This window comes from Felis catus, chromosome A3 (genome assembly GCF_018350175.1).
Source record: "Felis catus isolate Fca126 chromosome A3, F.catus_Fca126_mat1.0, whole genome shotgun sequence".
Classification (NCBI taxonomy): domain Eukaryota; kingdom Metazoa; phylum Chordata; class Mammalia; order Carnivora; family Felidae; genus Felis; species Felis catus.
In genome coordinates, this window is record NC_058370.1 from 108616977 (window position 1) to 108635193 (window position 18217).

An 18217-nucleotide genomic window follows, 5' to 3' on the forward strand; every position below is an offset into this window, starting at 1 on the left:
GTCAATTGTTGAACTCCCATTTTTCCACATATTAAATAGGGGGATAAAAGATACTTCTATGAACATGTGAAAAGCATTCTTTGCAGCTTAGACTATACTACTTAGAAGGTTCTGTATGTAAATCTTTGCCCATCCCAAGTCACTTTGAATTGGCATTATTATTTCCTATCTCCTTCCCTTGTTAATGAACTTTTAAAGTTCAACACATATCCAAGATTGAGTTGTCTAAGAAATTTTGCCTAATAGAATTTTGTAACACTCAGAGTTGAAAATCAGAGCCCCCACAAAAAAAAAAAAAAAAAAAAAAAAAAAAAAAAAACTCTGGGAACCCTGGGGGAATCCCAGCAATTTTAGCTGAGCATAGGAAGGTCCCTCTGCAGAAACTAGTCGGACTTGGATTCCTGGAGTCCAGATCAGCTACAAGTTCCAAGGTTCTTCACAACCCAGTCCCTTCCTGTTCCTGTGGCCTGTCACATTTGTTCATATTTCCCTATCTCACTCATCATCTAGGCAGCTTTTAAAACTGAATTCAGACATTCAGTTTATCCAGGAGGCCCTCTCTGACCATCATCACCCCAGGAAGGTTTAAATACTCCTCCCCTGTGTTCCCACAGTTTATTATAATTCTGTGTTTCTGTGTTTCCTCCCTGCAATAAGCCAGTGGTCCTGGAGGTCAGAGACTAGGCACCATTCATTTCTGAACCCTCAGCACTTAGGACAGAGCCCAGTGGGAGGCAGGTGCTCCGTGTCTGCTGAAAAATGAATGAATGAAAGGAGTCAGTGATCCTCACTCTGTCCCCACTCACTTGGAAATGGGAATAGGTGTATAAGGCCCTTATTCCTGGAACACCCGCAGCCTCAGCCTAGGCAAAGGATCTCCAGCGCTTGATACAAATGATACTTAATGCAGGTAAAGTTAGTTCTGGACTATATCATTTTCAAGATGTACCAATACAGAGCTGCCCTGTAAACTCTAACCACCATTTCTAAAGTGATGTTGAAGAGGAAGGATGGTGGCAGAGGTCAAAGCTATCCAGCTACTCTCTGCTTAATCAGAAATTGTGTTATTCTAATCACATGCTGAGAAATTAAGTGTTTGCTCAGGAACTACTAGACCTTTCATGGGTAAGTATTTAAACACCTCTTTAAATGTCCCAAGGCTTGCAGACAGCAAGGTTAGACATCAAAATACTGAACAATGATATGGACGCTAAAGAAGGTACTTGTGAGTCAATGTCTCCTTGACTATTTTGTTGTCCCCATCCCAGTGGAGTCTGCAAAGCAGTGTAACACCCTTTCCCAGGCACAAGGTAAGCAAGCAGAAATGAACTTCGCTTTGCCGCTGACTTTGCAGGGAGTCCACTGTGAGATGGAGCCACCTGCCTCTTCCCTAGCTACGAGCAAGTAGCTACGAGCTAGTGCGTGTCGAGGAGTGGAGCAGGCTGGCACACCGTGTTGGGTTTTAAACGCCTCAACAAGAAGGTGCGCCTAGCGGGCAGAGGAAGAAACGAGCCTGGGACTTGCGTGCAGGTCTTTAAAAGTGAAGTGCAACTGTGAAGTGCCACAGCTTAAGCAGCGAGGCACAGGACACCTCTAACTCTTGGAGGGGGCGGGAGGGTGGGCGGTGTAAGCAGGTCTAAGTCCGTCTTTCCTGCTGGCTCTTTGCCGTCATACATACACATGCAGAACACGCCCTCGTGCCCTGGCACTGCAGAACGGGCGCTACCGCTCGCCTCCGGGGGCATCTGAGGGGGCAAACCTCCGATCTGGGCTCTCCCTCGACGGCCTCCGCTCCCCCTCTGGCCAGCCCGCTTTCCCCTCCACGCTAGGGGAGCCCAGGCTGCTCCCTGGAGATCTAGGCCCGGGGCTGCCGGCGCTGTGGGTCTGGGTTCGGTTTTACTTTACCCTCCTTACTTCCAAATAGGTCTGCTTTTCGCTTTGGGACCTCTGTTGGGGGAAGAAGGTCCTGGGCGCGCCGCGGGCTGCGGCCGCCGCTGCGGCGGCGGCGGCCTGGCCGTGCGGCTGCGCGGCGCGCTCGGCCTTGAGCGGCGCGCGGCCGCCGCTGCTGCTGCGCGTGCTGTAGAGGCGCGGGGCCACGCCCTCGGCGGGCGGCGCGCGCGGGAACTCCTTGAGCGAGCGGCTCAGCGGCTTGGCCTTGCCGTGCGCCTGCGCCGCCGCCTCCAGCTTGTAGGCGCCGCTGCTGCCCGCCGGCGACGTGGCGCTCTTGGGCAGCGGCTGCAGCGGGTGCTCGGGCCGCTCGGCCTCCATGGCGAAGCTGACGGGCCGGAGGAAGCAGATGTCCAGGCTGGACTCGGAAGAGGCGGGCGAGCAGTTCTCGAAGAGGGCCGGGGCCTGGAACGGCTCCTCGTCGTAGGGCGCGGGCAGCGCGAAGATCTCGCCGCCGTACTCGAACTCCTCGTAGCCCGCGGGCACGAAGCCGCGGGCGTCGGGCAGGAGCTCGGCCGGGGCGCGCAGGGAGCGCTCCACGTTGCCCAGCGGCTCGGCGGGCGAGGGCTCGAAGTCCATCTCGGGGATGGCCTGCAGGGGCCCGGCCAGCGCCTTCACGTCCTGCTCGGCTGCACAGAACTGCGCTGGCGCCAGGAGGCTCTCGGGCCTCTCGTGCTTTCTGCCCTCCATCTCCCACTCGCTGGGCTTCCCGGGCTGCATGCTCTCCATCAAGCTTTGCTGTTGTTGGCTTTTCTTCACTGGGGGCATCAAATGTCTGTAAAAAAAAGGAAACAGTACAAAAAGAGGTGTGCTTACGGTTGGTTAGTTCAGGCCGCTTCCCAAGCAGCGCGAAGCCGGGAGCAACACGGGAGCCAGATAGCACCTAGGCGCAAAACTGCCAGGTCCTCTCCCTGCCCTCCCAGGCGTCTACGTGTGTCACCGACCAAGCTCCGTAGGCGTCTCCAGCCAGGGAGTCCCCACGAGCCCTGGTCCCCCACATGGGAGGGTGAAAATGCTGTCTATAAAGCGGATGCCTGAAGTATCCGTCTGAGCAAGAAGGCTCTGCGCCGAGATGGCTGGTGAGCCAGGATGGTCATCACTCCACATATGGAAGCTCTTACCCGCCCACCACGTGTCCAGAGCGCCAAGGTGCCTCCTTTCTCTCCTCTCCCTTTTTTGCCCTAGCAATATGATACAAAATAATGGAAAGAACTTTTATTCGACTCCTGGACCTACACGCTTAAGAACAATTATATTCCTCGATGAAATCAGTGTGGTACAAACTTGAAAACTGTTGAATCTGGATGATGGTATGTGGCGTTCCCTGTACACTTTTGTGTATATTGGAAGTTTTCATAAGAAAAAAAACTAAAAAATTCCTTGTGGCTATAGAGCATGCTTTTAAAAGTTGTCTCAAACTTTCACCCACAAAAACATGACCGAAATGAAAAGGCTGTCACTCTGAATATGCCCAATTTCATGGAAGGATATTTTGTTTAATCATGAATAACGAATAATTTACATAGGATATTAGGGTAGCATACACATCAGATTGGATGTGATTTGCCAGTTCTGGAAGGTAACAGCCAGGCAGATGTGAGTGGAGGACTACACACTGACCCAGCCTGATTGTTCTACTCGTTTATTAATCCTACCACAAAAATGTATTAAAAATACAAATGTAGGGGCGCCTGGGTGGCACAGTCGGTTGAGCGTCCGACTTCAGCCAGGTCACGATCTCACGGTCCGTGAGTTCGAGCCCCGCATCGGGCTCTGGGCTGATGGCTCAGAGCCTGGAGCCTGTTTCCGATTCTGTGTCTCCCTCTCTCTCTGCCCCTCCCCCGTTCATGCCCTGTCTCTCTCTGTCCCAAAAATAAATAAAAAACGTTGAAAAAAAATTAAAAAAAAATACAAATGTAAATGCTGAGTATCTTTCTCTGGTGATACTCTGGTGAGTATCTTTCTCAGGTGAAAATGAGTTCTCCCACTTTCAAAGGTGAAAAGAAATGATAAATGAAATGCTGACCTAACCTGAATTGTCTTTTAACTTGGAAAATTGTTGAGTTTTTTACTGGCTGTTTTCCCAACAGAGTGCAATGGCAGCCATCTTTTCAGGCTAGATATAATCTCTAGGGATTTCATTTTGGGGCTCTATTTGTTTCACTTCAAAGATCATTCTCATAAAAGCTGAAGTGGGGGCACCTGGGTGGCTAGGTCAGTTATGCATCCGACTCTTGATTTCAGCTCAGGTCATGATCTCATGGTTCGTGAGTTTAAGCCCCGAGTTGGGCTCTGCACTCATAGCACAGAGCCTGCTTGGGTTTCTCTTTGTCCCTCTCTCTATGCCCCTGCCCCACACGCTCCTGTGTGTTCTCTCTCTCTCTCTCTCTCTCTCTCTCTCTCTCTCTCTCTCAGCGAGCCCAACACAGGGCTCAAACTCATGAACCTTGAGATCATGACCTGAGTTGAAGTCCAATGCTCAACCGACTGAGCCACCCCAGTGCCCCTGGAATTTTGAGTTTTAGTTCCCCTTATCTTTCCAGAAATCCTGGTTTCAAAAGTAGCCAAGTTGACTTTATCCTTATCCTTTAGAGGTAGAGTTCCAGATACATAAATGGCCTATTCCTTAATGTAAAAATCATCAAGAAGTTTGCTCAATAAGAATCCAGCTTAGTGGGGGCACCTGGGTGGTTCAGTCGGTTAAGAGTCCGACTCTTGGTTTCAGCTCAGGTCATGATCTCACGGTGTGTGAGTTCGAGCCCCTCGTCAGGCTCCGTGCTGACAGCACAGAGCCTGCTTGGGATTCTCTCTCTCTCTCCCTCTCTCTGCCCCTCCCCCACTCACTCTCTCTGTCTCTCTCTCAAAAATAAATAAAACTTAAAAAAAAAAAAAGAATCCAGCTTAGTGTGCTAGAGGATTGTATGCAGGGACTTTAAAAAGCTGTCAGATACATCCACTGCACAGAAAAACTTTAAGAGAAGCTGTCACAAGTGGAGAAAAGAGCTTATGAAGTCCTTTTATGAAGAAGCTTCAAGGGGAATCAGGAGGACTAAACTACACTCTCTGTGCATCACCTCAGGCCTATTTCTCTTTTCAGAGCCTGGAGTTCCACTCCCCCCTGACTGGGATTCCCTCCCTCTACTGTACCTTTTGGAGAACGTAAGTAGGTTCCCACCCTTCTGAGGAGCTATAAGATGCCTTCCTGTCTTCTTGCAGCACTCTCTTCCACCCAATCACTGTCCAAACCCAAAGAGACTTATGTTGTAGATGGAGGGTGGTTATGTGTGGTAAATTGTTAGGAGTAGCCGTCAGCCTCTAGGCCTGCCCCTTGACATTAGCCTTCCTCTGGGATCCAAGTTTTGCGTCAGCTGCTTGCCTGCCCACATAGGCCTGATGGGGCAAGAGAGAGGAGAGTCCTGTAGATCATACTCCTGGTTCCGGCTGTCCTGCTACCCCACACAGACCACTTGGCACCCAGGGCCTTGCCATTAGCATTTCCACAGCAACAGGTGCTTACGTGACAGCAGGGCCAGAGCTGGGAGCAGAAGGGTAGGGTTGCAGCATCTCTTCTGAGTGGATACCGCTGTCGCGGACAGCCTCAGGGCCTGCAGTGGGGGAAGCATCTTGTCCAGTGTTTGCACACTGGGAAGCCAGGCCTTTGTACAGCTTCGCCATGGATGACCTATGAGAATAGAAGTAATCATTTTCAGGGTGTACATTGGGAAATTGGCTCTGAACACACAGATTAGGACAAGAAAGATAAGGAGACATTTCTTAGATGAAGCTCATCTGTGAAGTTCTCTCTCTCTCTCTGTCTCTCTGGCCCTCTACAAACAAGGTTGTTTACATAACAGTGTAAGCTAGATGCTGGGCAAGAATAAGGATGCTGATTAATTGCCTGAATTAAGTTTGGGGGAAAGGGGTGGTATAGGAAGATATCCCCCAGACCAGCATCTTTTTCCGGTCTCAAACACCCACAGAAATTATTCTGTTTTCCTCATTGGTTGGAATGAGGTTGAAGGAAATCCAGGTCACTAGAAAGTTCTGCTATAGATTGCTTCTGTTCCCTCTGAAGCCCAGATTCTCCCCAGTCAGCCCTTTTTGTTTCTTTTTAGCATTAATTTGTTCAACCACCACCCCTCCCTTATTTGTTTTGTTTTTATCCATAGCACTTATCACTATCTAACTTACTTATTAACTTGCTGTCCAGCCCTAGAAAGTGAGTTCCATGTGGCAAAGATTTTTGCTTGTTTTGTTCATTGCAGTATATTCAGTGCATAGAGCAATGCCTGATGCATAGTAAGTGCTCAATAAATATTTGTTGAATTAATGAAAGAACCCACATTCTAGCCTTTAAACTGCATTTTTTTAGTCTGGCAAGCTTAGGGAAACAATTTCAATGGTTAGTAACATGAGATAAGGGGGTCTGCATAAGTATTAGAGTAAAACTGTTTATTTTTCTGAGGTAATTTCCCCCAGGTAATAGGTACCTCCCTCCCTATAGCCAGCCTGGCCATCTCATTCCCCACCTCTTCTCTGTTCTCTTCTACCTCCTGTCACTGCATTTCAGCCACTTTCAATACAGTGCGGTTACTTGTGACAGGTACCCACATTGTCTGTATTCTTGTTCTTAGAAACCTTTGATAAACCCTCTAAGCAGCACCATCAGAACCTTACTTCTTGAGCTTTTTCCGTTTCTGTATAAGCAAATCCTCATTGCATTGAAACAGCAGGGTGTAATGCGAGATAAATACTCGAAGGCGCTGAACACACACCAGAAGTAGGTAATAGTCAGGGTGTTCCTGCTCTGTGAACTTCAGGACATTCTGGATGGAGGAAAAAAGGAAGCAGCATTGCATAATTAGAATGACACATTTTGTCTCTTGTACCCTTTGCCTCCATCTGTTGTGAGCGTTTGGTAGCCATTTAATCAAAACAACAATACATATGGCCAATCTAATTGGCTGAAAGATGAATCTTAATCTAATTAATCTGAAAGGTTAAACTTGACGTTCTCTTTGTCCATCCCACCAAGGGAGACTAATAGTCATCACTGTTCCTGTTTTGGCTGGATGTAAACATAGGCTAATTCCATCTGAAAAATTTGAAGGATCTCTTCATTAGATTTTTGAGGTAATGGAGCCATTCTAACAATTACTGTCTATAAGCAGTGCCTTATAACCCAAATAAGTCAGACTAATGGTGAGAATGTCAGACATCAAGGGGAGGATGTTTATGATCAAACCTGGTCTGGTGGTCCCTACTATATTGCCTACTGTGTGGTAGTGGAACATGCATGTTCATTGGATCTGGATCTGGAAAGCTAATGTGTATTGAGTCTTCCTATTGCCAAGTACTAATCCCTTTACATATTCGTTTTCTCATTTAATGTTTACCACAGATAGATTAGATAGGTGCAATTATTATCTCTGTTTAACAAATAAGGAAATCAAGGCACACCGAAGTTAGGTAATCTTCATTAGGCCACACATCTAACAAGTAGCAGAGCCAGAATTTGAACTCGTCAGACAGTAGAATCAGGGCTCTCATTTATCATACTGCTTGCAAGACCTGGGTTTGAGCCCTAGATTTTTTCACCTATAACATGTGTTAACTTGAGCAAGTTACTTAACTTCTTTGGCTCTCTATTTCCTTATCTAAGCAATGGTAATAATACCTCTTTCATGGGATTATTGAAAATATTAAATAAGATAATTTAATTTATTGTGAGAAGATCTTAAAATCTAAAGCCACATATAATTGAAAGTCTTCTTAATAGTGATACTGGGCTACTTCTACCTGAGATAAATCCCAAGCATTTCTAAGATGCTTTCAACTGAATTACTTAGGAAAATCAGTCAGCAATTAAACCAGAATAGGTGGATGTTAGAAATAAGAGGGACTGGTAGGGATGCTGGTGAGCCTTTCTCTCAACTCTGCTTCCTCCAAGGGGCTGCAAGCCCTGTGGAAAAATGATGTGCAGAAGTCACCTCATCAACTTCTTCATGCTTTGTCTGTGACATAAGACATAAGCAATATATGGCAGGCTCTTGGACTCAAGCCAAAAGAAAGTAGTCAAAGAGCAGTTAAATGGACAGGTTACATAGATACTTCTTAGGTCCCGCTTCTTAGGGATGGGGTAAGAGTTTAGGGGTACATTTAGATGGCTGTAGAACAAGATGGAAGGGACTCAATAGGTACTTAGAGTCTACCAGGAGCTTCTATAGAAAGATCCTGGATCAGCAGAGGTGGTGATTGCTGGTAAATGAAGATAGAACTTCAAAGGCAGACATCGTGAACCAAAAATTTTTAGACATTGAGATTGTGGTTCGTACTACAAGGTAGGAATGGGATAATCATAGCAATCTAAATCATTTAATTACTCTTTAGAAATACCAATGATTCTTCCTTGACCCTTTACAGTGTTTCTCATTTAGAAGCCAAAAATAGTAGTTTAGCTTGAAAGTCATCTTGGTGGCTTCCCAGCCACGCCTACCTGTAGATGTATCAGATATTCAGGGATGCGCTGGACTATGTGAAAAAACAGTGTGTAGATGTCAGATTTAATCTCTTCGTCACCCTGAATGAAAGAAAGGTAGAGTCACTCTTCGGTGTCCCTCCGGCTCTGGCTGCAGAACCCCAAAGTCAGTCCTACCAGAGTAGGCAGAGTTTTTTTTATTCCCAGAGCATTTTCTTTCTCTAAAGTGTCATGGTCCTTCATTGGATAGGCCACTTGTTCAGAGACATGCTCAAGGAGACAATTCTTCTGTAGCAGGGAGCATATCATATCATTCTTTCGAATCCACCCAACTTTCCAAACAACCCCCTCCCTCCCCACTACTCTTGTTAGCACAGTGCTGGACACAAGTAGGCACTCAATAAATTATAACCGAGTTGAATAAATTCATTCAGGTTCTCTTGTAAGTACTCATTACAGTGGCTTAGTAATAGGCCCTAAGGGTGGACTGGAGCCTCATGAGGGTGGAGACAGAGTATTACTAGAAACTGGTCAGCCGGGCTGGCAGAGCAAACATGTTGGACTCTCCCCATGTCCCTTTCTTTCCCTCCCTTTCCCTTCCCTCTCCTCCCCTCCCCTTACTTTCCTTTCCTCAAATATTTGATGGGTGCTAACATGTGGTAGGCGTTATACTTATAGGGTTGAGAGTAGTTGGCGGGGGGGGGGGGTGGAAGTAGAATGTTAATAAGAAAGAGACCCTCACCTCTCGTGAAACTTGATTAACTCTTAACTTTAGGCTTCTGATAGAGTTTCTTCCTATTGACCTAAAATAACTAGAATTGTTAGATATTTATACGTGCTTCTTGAGCACCTACTATAGCATTGCAGTAGCAATACTTAAAGCTACATGATTAGAACCACTTTATGATCTTATAAACTGACACAGGATGATTTCAGTTTAATATTCAGATTCAAATTGTACCTGGAAAAAAAAAAAACCCTCATAGAGCATGCAAGCTGTGGCCTGAGGATCTCTGCTTAGAACACCTGTTTACTTTGCGTAAGCTTCCAGTGCAATAGAACAGAGAGTCAGCGAGGCAGGGCGTGGACCAAAGCACTGGCACTCATCCTCGAGTGGGCTCCTTTAACTCCAGGTAGGGTGTCAGGGACTCTGTTGGAGCCATTCCTCAGCCTGGAAGACAAGCTGAGTGCATGTGTTGTGTTCCCCTAGGTGGATGAGCAACTTCCTACAGATATACCTGTAACCAAAGGGCAGTACACACACAGAGTCACCTTACCTCCTTCAGAACAACAACATGAACCAAAGAGATGCATTCAGGTAGGTCCCTCAGGTAGGCAACATAATAATCCAAGAAATTATTCTTAAAAACAAACACAAAAATGCATGGTAAGACTCTGGACACAGGAATGATAGCAGCTAATATTTTTACAGTCGTGTGTTTCACAAAGGAGTACTTTGCAGAGATTATTTTGATCATTTAATGTGTTCGTTAATATGTTTTGGGAGGTTTTTAAATTCACTTTTTTAAACTTTTTTGTTTTAAGGCAAATATCCTTATGAACTTGAGAACCAAAATTCAATAATCCTGCTTTCATGAGAGAAGTAAAAAACCAATGCAGCGGAGAGGGGTCATGTAAGTTGAAAATTTTTTTGTGTGTGTTTATTTATTTATTTTGAGAGAGATAAAGGGCAGAGAGAGAGGGAGAATCCCAAGCAGACTCCACACTGTCAGCACAGAGCCCAATGCAGAACTCGATCCCATAGAACTGCAAGACTGAGACCTGAGCTGAAATCAAGAGTCAGACACTTAACCAACTGAGCCACCTAGGCACCTCGAAAAAGTATTTTTAAATTGTTAAATGATTAAAATGCATATTTTGTTTTTAAGTTACTTTTAATTTCAGTCATCTGCATCCAGTGAGGAACGTTGTCCAACCCACCTTCCGGTGTCTAGACCAGTGATTCTCAATCTTTGCCACTAATTGTATATTCCCACCATTTGTTTATTCTTCTATGCAGTATGCCTTCAAGAAAACAATTTTCAGCTTCCAAAGTTATATTCCCACAGATATAACAACTCTCAGCCCAAGAAAACATACTGAATACAAACAAGTAAAAGTGGTATTAGAGGAATTGCATTATATCCATACAAGTAAATAGTTTGTAAACTATACAAGTAAATAATTTGTGAACTTTGTCTTATTACCTACAGTTGAGAATCACCAATATACAGAATTTGATTGCAGGCTAACTATGGCTTGCAGACCAATTTTAATTAGCCCACACAATATATTTTTTTAATGTTAATTTATTTTTGAGAGAGACAGAGAATGTGAGTGGGTTAGGGACAGAGAGAGAGGGAGACACAGAATCCGAAGCAGGCTCCAGACTCTGAGCTATCAGCACAGAGCCCGATGCGGGGCTCGAACTCACGAGCTGTGAGATCATGACCCGAGCCGAAGTCAGACTCTCAACCGACTGAGCCACCTAGGTGCCCCTCACAATATTTTTTAAATAAGAAATTTCATACAAAATTCTGGATTTCCAGCGTCTCTTAAAATATCAGATCTGGAAACTCTAGTCCCTTCTTCCTGGATAATAATTGGATAATATTCCTTGTAGAAAAGCATATGTGCTCCACTTAAGCTCACCTCCCAGCAGTCCATACTGTATTACACTCCGCTTATTTCCACTGATTTATATCACTACCTGGCCCCGTAGGCATTTGAGTTTGCAACCTCTGGCCTGGGTCATACTTTCTTTGTAGAACATTACAGAGATTTCAAAACTTAGCACTCTTCTCCAAAAAGTGAAAATAAAAAACATTCAAGACAAACCACTGCCTATCACATTTTTAAATACCGCTAAGGAATGAAATTAGGTGAGAAATACAAGCACATATACAAACCCCCCTATACTAATTTTGGATGGATGGATATGTATAGATAGATAGATAGATAGATAGATAGATAGATAGATAGATAGATACACAGACAAATACACACACACACTTACGTGCATACTCAATGGGCCCTTCTACATAGTACAGTGGAAAGCGATGGGCTGGAGGTTAGGAGACTTGGGTAACAGATCCATGACTGCCTAGCTAGCCGGGTGATTTCAGCAAAGTCTTTTAATGTCTCTGAACTTTATTTCATTATCTGTAGAGTGAGGAGGTTAGACCAGATCTCAGTGGGTTTCCTATCTCTGAAAAATCACTGGTTTGAGGTTCTCCATTCAGAGAAGCAGACAAGAGAGACACAGATGCATGTAATTCAAGTTTATGCAGGATTTTTTTTTTTTTTACAACTTACCTCATCATTTGTTAATTTAAGGAATAAATCTCCAAGAACTCCTTGGCGTGGCCACTTCAGGACCCTTTCCTGCAGAGCATGGAGCAAATCGAGGTGCTGCTGGACAAGGTACCGTAAAGAACCAGGGAAGAGGCTTGAAACAGAATAGAGATAGGATCACACAAACCAGGTGTAGAGAAGAAAAGAGCCTATAAGAACATATGCAGGAGGTCCCATTTTCCCAGTCATTCAAAATATTCTGAGCTCTGCATATCCTGAGCTCTGCATTCAGGATTTTTTTTTTTTTAAGTTGGCCATTGTAGACCTGACAGAAAATATCCTCAGGATGTAAAAAGACCCATTAGCAATGGTTCCTACACAAATCTATATTGTACTAATAAGGAGCATATCACTTGAATGGCTTTTATTTTTAAGCTTATTTTTTTTAGTAATCTCTACACCCAACAAGGGGCTCAAACTCACAACCCTGAGATCAAGAGTCACACGCTCTCCCAACAAAGCCATCCCGGCACCCCTTGAATGGCCTTTTTAAAGCCAAACTGTTACTCTCTCATTTATGTGACAGTTGAAATTCTCAGGGAAATCTTTTCCAAAATTTTAAAGTTATTTCCACTTGATCTGCAAAATAGTCTATTCTAATTAGTGTTGTAGACAACAGCACTGAGGTGGCACTTGGTCATTCTTAGCTACTGGGTAAGGGACTGATTTAGGGAAGAAGGAAAACTTGTTTAAAGCTGGCAACTAAACGCTCAGGGGACAGGCATATGAAAGTGTTCATTTCCCTTCCCTTCGTTATCCAAGAGGAAAACTGAGCAAGGACAGAGACTTGCCTGGGAAGGCTGTAGACCAGGCCTCGCCTGTTACTCCCAGGAGTTTGACAGAGCCCCCTTCCTACTCTCACAGCCCTCTCCCCCATCCCTTAGTGTGCCTCTTTTTTTGTCTGTTTGTTTTTGTTTTTAGTTGTTTTGTTGTTTTTTCAGAGGAAATGAAGGGAGGAGAAGTGTCAGAGAAGGACACAGTGGAGAGGAGAGAGAGAAAGAATCATGGGAGGAAGAAGGGGGTGGATGGAGAAGAGTGGGACAATCAGAGGCCTATGGGAATAAGGATGCAAGCTGAAAGGAAATGGAGTCTTGCTGGGCTACAGCAGGGATCTGAGCACTAACTTGGTGACTTATGGGAACTGAAAGTAGGTTCCCTTGTGTTTTGAAGACCACACGTTTAACAAAGATGAAAGTGCTGGCCTGCTTGTCACTGAGAGCTGAACTTACGTGGATATTTCTCCAGGGTCCAACGAGAGTAAGTTAGTGGACAGTTGGTGTGCTTTGTCCACCCTGAACAAGCAGACCTTTGTTGAGAACAGTAGAAAGACCATCAGTTTGATAAGAGGTCTTTCAACCCATCTCCAAGGAAAGCAAAGACTCCCCTGGAGCTATAGCTCAGAGAAGACACACAGACTGGAGAGGGTACCCAGCCCCCTGTGAAAAGATACAAGGCCTCCTTCATTCCTGCCTTTTCCCCCTCCACCTCCTGTGCCACTGGTCTCCGCATATGCAAAGCCAGCTGGTCTGCGCTTCCTGAGCTCTTATGGCTGGCATAGTGGGCTTAGGAGATCTAAGTGATCCCTGTCTGGATCAGAGGGAATTTGGAGGAGTGGCTAGGAGACAGTCTGACTGGGAGGAAACCATAACATTGCTGGAGGAAAGCACAACTGATTGAACTGAACAAGTGAAACACTGTGCCAGCAAAAGGTCTAGATGTGAAAGATTTCTCCCCACCCAAGGCTACCATGGCTTCCGGTGATATTCCTGATGTGACACTGAAAGCTGTTAGGGCCCCACATCATGGTAAGATCTGACTTGGAGATAGGTTGTCCTTTTAGGTTTTGTAATATCTCTTAGATTACCCCTTTCCTTTTTTTCTCTCTTTACTGCTCTCCTGGCCTTGCCTGGCCTCACCTGAGCTCACCTTCTTTCTCTTTCTTTTGAGACAGCTGCCTTCTACTACATGGTGATCAGTGTACTTGCAGAGTTGGAGAGCTGGTAACTTGGTTGGAGTCCAAGTACCTCCTGGACTGTCCACTGGGGTAACAGAGATTTCAGGGTGAGGGATGAGGGTCAGAAAAGGCTAATGCCCCCATCAAGTATTATGGAAACATATAAAGTTACAGGAAGAGCAATGACTTGTGGTGGGTTCTTCACCAAATATTGGAGAAAAAATGTTCTATTTAATAAGGTTATTATTTGAAATTGGAGACGAGTGCGGAGAAAGTGAGCCAGGAGATGGAGAACAGAGAGAGAAAGAAGGCAAGCAGTATAGACACACACACACATAACCTATTTCACTGTTTTGCCTAGAGCCAGACCTGATTCTCAGAAGCAACTTTTTCATGAAGATGAAAGTATTAAATGCTCAATTTCTTATCTGTTCCTTACCAGGAGTGAAATTACGGCAACGTGAATTTGTTTATTGTTTTTTAAAACCTTCAAAGTTATTTCAGCTCCCACACTACAGTACTTAAAAACAAGGGAAATAAACTAAAAGCAATGAAAGAAAACCCAGTTATAGTTTCAAATTAATAACTTAGCTCTTGCCAGTTCAATTTTAGGCCAAAATAACTCCTGAGTTTCAGCAGCAGGATGTGACCCAATCTGACCCGCGTGGATAATGAAACATTCGCCACCTGGTGGTGATCTGTAGCACACTGAGTTCTTGGTGGATGTGGCACTGGAGTTTAGCTTATAAGACTAACTGGCAGTCAAGTCAAGCTGACTTTGCCCCTCCCTACAAGTATTCAGACAGACAGGACTATTTGATCCTGAGCTGATAATTCTATCTATAGAGTGAATCAGACCAGAAAAATCCAAGAACTCCAACTTCTGTGATCCTCCAGCAAATGAACAACAGCCCACATGTTCCACTCAGACCTCCGCTGGTAGCTTGTGCCACTGCAATTTCCAGCCCAGAAGCAGGGCTGGCTTGAAACAGGCTGAGGAGGCTCTTGAAGGCTTTTTCCCCCCTAGGGAAATCCTAAAGTTGTGTCTGAAAGGTTTGAGAAGATGTGGCAACCTCAGTTTTGAGTGTCAGGTTATAGTTACGGTGAGTTTTATTTTCACCCCCAGGTTACTTTTCAGCAGGAGCAGAAAGTGCTGAAGCCTTGCAATGTGTGATGGGAGAGATAGGAAATGTTATTAACTTATTTTCATCTTTACATGGGGGAAAATGTCAGTAGAGAAAAGGAATAATCCCATTCTGCTATGTTTTCATTCAGCTGGTCTATTTAAAGCACACACGGAGGCTTCAGAAAAGCTTAGAAAAAAGAAGAAATGTAGTCACTGAAGGAGGATAATGGAAATCTAACCCTAGGGTGGAAAAATGGCAACACTGCAAAGCTCAGAACTAGAATCTTTATATTAGTAAGACTGAGAGTATCAACTTAAAGCTTTTCTCATCTTGATCTATGAAAAGAAAAAAGAGGGTCAGCTTAGTAAATAACATGCAGAGCATCATCATGGATATCAGGAATAACTTATCTTACTTTCATGGAATTTTGTATAATAGTTTTAATTTTTTTTTTAATCTCAGGATTTGGGGGAGATTAGTCCTTCCTCAGCAATGGATCATAGGAGAACATCTTAGACAAGCAGGAAGTGACGGCAAGTCGAAGAGAGCTTCCGTGAGCCAAGCACGTTTCTAGCATCCCTACCTGACAAATCAGTTGAGATCTGAAGTAAGAACCTGTGGGCTGTTAGAAGGGAAGCGTAAGTTGTGAGATGGGAAGAAACAGAAAGTCTGCTTCTGGCTGAGAAACTTGACATAGTGCTTGTCAGTCAGGTGACGTCTTTGAAACTACAAGGTCCTTAGAGAAGTGGCATGATGTGGAAAGATCACAGGGACAGGGGCACACAAGCCTGGGTTTGAATCCGGGCACTAATTGGCCATGTGACTTTAAACCCCTCTGGACCTGAGTCTCTTCATCTGTAAGACAGGGTTCACAGGGTTCTTGTGAAGGTTTCATGAAGTTATAACTGAAATGCCTAATTACTGTGATCCAAAATGAACAATTCTCTCTCCTTACCCCATCCCCAAATTTTCAGGGACAAGGAAGAGAAGCTGCTGGCTTAGTATCTCAGATGTGGAAGCAAAACCACACCCAGAGGTAGACTTGCCTTTACATTTGATTCATATGTAAGATTGGAGTCTAGCAGGGGAATTAAGGGGCCAGATGGGGAAGGAACGACCAGCAGGAATCTAGGTGGCCACTGAGAGAAGGTGAAGCCTGGTCCAGGGCCTCCAGTGGTCAGAGCTTTCACCATGTCACATCACCCTTTCTGTCCCTTGTTTTCTATGCTTTGTGTACCTCAGTTTTGCAGTAAAATAATTCTTGAAAATAGTCAAGTCACTTTCGAGTTTGTCAGGGAGTATCCCCTCATCTCGGCCATTTAGCTAGGGGAAGCTTTGTGCTCTGGTGACTAGGTACCTTGTTGGTAGCCACAAAGCCAAGTAAAACGAGGGGATGGAAAAGAGCAGGAAAATTTGACAATTAGGGGCTTCCCTAGATAGATTCACCATATGAACCATCAGTGTCTATTACTTGATAGCGTATTTAAACCGGTAATGCTACGTTTATCTATAATAGGCCATAATCTAGACTTTCCAAGCTTTCGGATTGACCTTTTCCTCAACTAATCTGGATTATTCCATCTTCATCACATTAGTCCTTTCCACCAAACCAGAGTTTCCTCCTTCCTACTTTTCTCAATGGAGAAGAGGCGGAGAAAATAGAAAGATTATGGACAGATACCCGTCAAAAGAGTGTTGTAATCTTGGGGCCAGCATGCTCCAGACCCTGTGGAAGCACTGCCCCACAACACACACACCATACACACACACACCACATACACACGCCACTTGTGCACGATTCGGTACTATGGGACCACCTGAACAAATGAGAAAGATCCAAGTCCCAGGGTTAACCAGCCCCATGCCATTTATCTGATGGCCACTTAGTGCTTCAGACCTCCCTGCGTCCATTCCCTTACACCCCCCGTGAGACCTGTGGTCCCACGAGAACATGCAGATGTCAACAGAGAGCAACATCTCCCTCACTGTAGCATTTATTTTCCCTTTAGGTTCTTTACAGACATGCCAGGGATACTGAAGGCCCCAGAGACTATACTCAGTTTCTTATCTAAATCTGTGACTTGCCAGAGGTTACCTGCTATCACTGCCTACGCTCTTTTCAAAGACTATTCCTGGAACTCCTCACAGGTCCCAGAATTCCCCAAATGGAAACAATAAACAACTTACCTTAAATCTTAAGCAATCTGAAAAAGGAAAGGCAATGAATACGTGGGTACCTTCTCTCTTTGGAATTCCTCTTTCCATCTGACCCTTGGAACGTTGCCTTGATCTTCAGGATCAGAGAGATGTTGATGACGTATTTTCTTTCCGATTCAAGCAGTTCTAGAGCCACGGTCTGTCTTTTAGCTTTAAAAATAAATCAAAGAGGGAATTTTTGTCAACCACTCCTTCCCAAAACTCTGTTAAATTATAGAAAGCAATAAAAAGACACTAAACCCAATAAAAAGAGACATCGGCAAATTTTTGGAAGATGGAAAACAGAATGGAAGCATGGTAATTAATTCAGCAGAGTGAGGGCACAAAACCTTGGTGTTCTCATCCGCAGATGGAAAATCTGCTAAGAAGCAGAAAGGCTCAAGAAGTGGAGGCACCAGGCGCCACAGAAAGTGCAATTTAGGAGCAATGCTGAAAACAGGAGACATGGTCTACATAAAGTGCAATTGAACTTCCAGGCCCCTCCCCCCATGCCACATGGCTTCCTCATTTATGCCCCATGCGAAAATGGGAAAAACTAAACTAGAGGGGCCCTTATCTCTGGGGTCTGGACTAAAAACATCAGAGAGGAGAAGGAAGAGTTGAGATGCCAAAAGGAAAACAAGGGAACTCAGAAGGCTTGTGTCCTTCTGGAGGAAGAGGGAGACCCCCCCCCCCCCCGCAGCCCCTTCCTCTGGAGGTCTTCCCACAATGCCAGTTCCCACTCCTGCCACTCTTCAGGCAGGAGACTGGAGGATCTACCACTGAAGAAATGGAACTCTCCGAGGAATAAAGACCTACAGACACTGACATAAGGAAGTCACCTATCAAAAAGTTAATTTGCCACCCGATTAGCCTACAGTGAAGCCCATTTCCTGATAAGCTTGGCCAATATAGAATTTTGCAGTTTCTTTTTATTTAGGGCTGTATGTATATGAAGAAAAAGGTATTTACCCATTAGGAATAAATAGAGACAATGCAGGAGATGGAATGTATAGCATGGTGACTATGGTTAATAATATCATATTGCATAGTTGAAAAGTGCTAAAAGAGTAGACATGAAGTTCTGGCAAGAAAAAAAAGTGTAGTTATGTATAGTGACAATGTTAACCAGACTTGCTGTAGTGATCATTTCACTGTATA

The 18217-nt window shown here is 44.7% G+C and overlaps 1 protein-coding gene and 1 long non-coding RNA gene across 18 annotated transcripts in view; one reads left to right on the forward strand and one right to left on the reverse strand.

Moving 5' to 3' along the window:
- The window catches only part of ARHGEF33 (Rho guanine nucleotide exchange factor 33), a 120656-nt gene that overhangs the window by 56675 nt on the left and 45764 nt on the right, over positions 1 to 18217 (reverse strand). For 15 of the 17 annotated variants that reach the window (XM_045054665.1, XM_045054670.1, XM_045054662.1 and 12 more), the window contains 7 exons: positions 17098 to 17227; positions 11741 to 11873; positions 9703 to 9786; positions 8444 to 8527; positions 6625 to 6773; positions 5465 to 5629; positions 1906 to 2722 (listed from right to left, as the gene is read on the reverse strand). In XM_045054665.1, the coding sequence (XP_044910600.1) occupies positions 1906 to 2722; positions 5465 to 5629; positions 6625 to 6773; positions 8444 to 8527; positions 9703 to 9786; positions 11741 to 11873; positions 17098 to 17227 (1562 nt within the window). The remainder of the gene's footprint in view (positions 1 to 1905; positions 2723 to 5464; positions 5630 to 6624; positions 6774 to 8443; positions 8528 to 9702; positions 9787 to 11740; positions 11874 to 17097; positions 17228 to 18217) is intronic. The other 2 variants (XM_045054663.1, XM_045054675.1) reach the window with 1 other exon arrangement.
- LOC111559855 overlaps positions 10962 to 18217 on the forward strand; it is a 52123-nt gene continuing 44867 nt past the window's right edge. The window contains exons 1-3 of the long non-coding RNA XR_002741248.2: positions 10962 to 11848; positions 15323 to 15467; positions 15835 to 15896. This is a non-coding gene — a long non-coding RNA (uncharacterized LOC111559855). The remainder of the gene's footprint in view (positions 11849 to 15322; positions 15468 to 15834; positions 15897 to 18217) is intronic.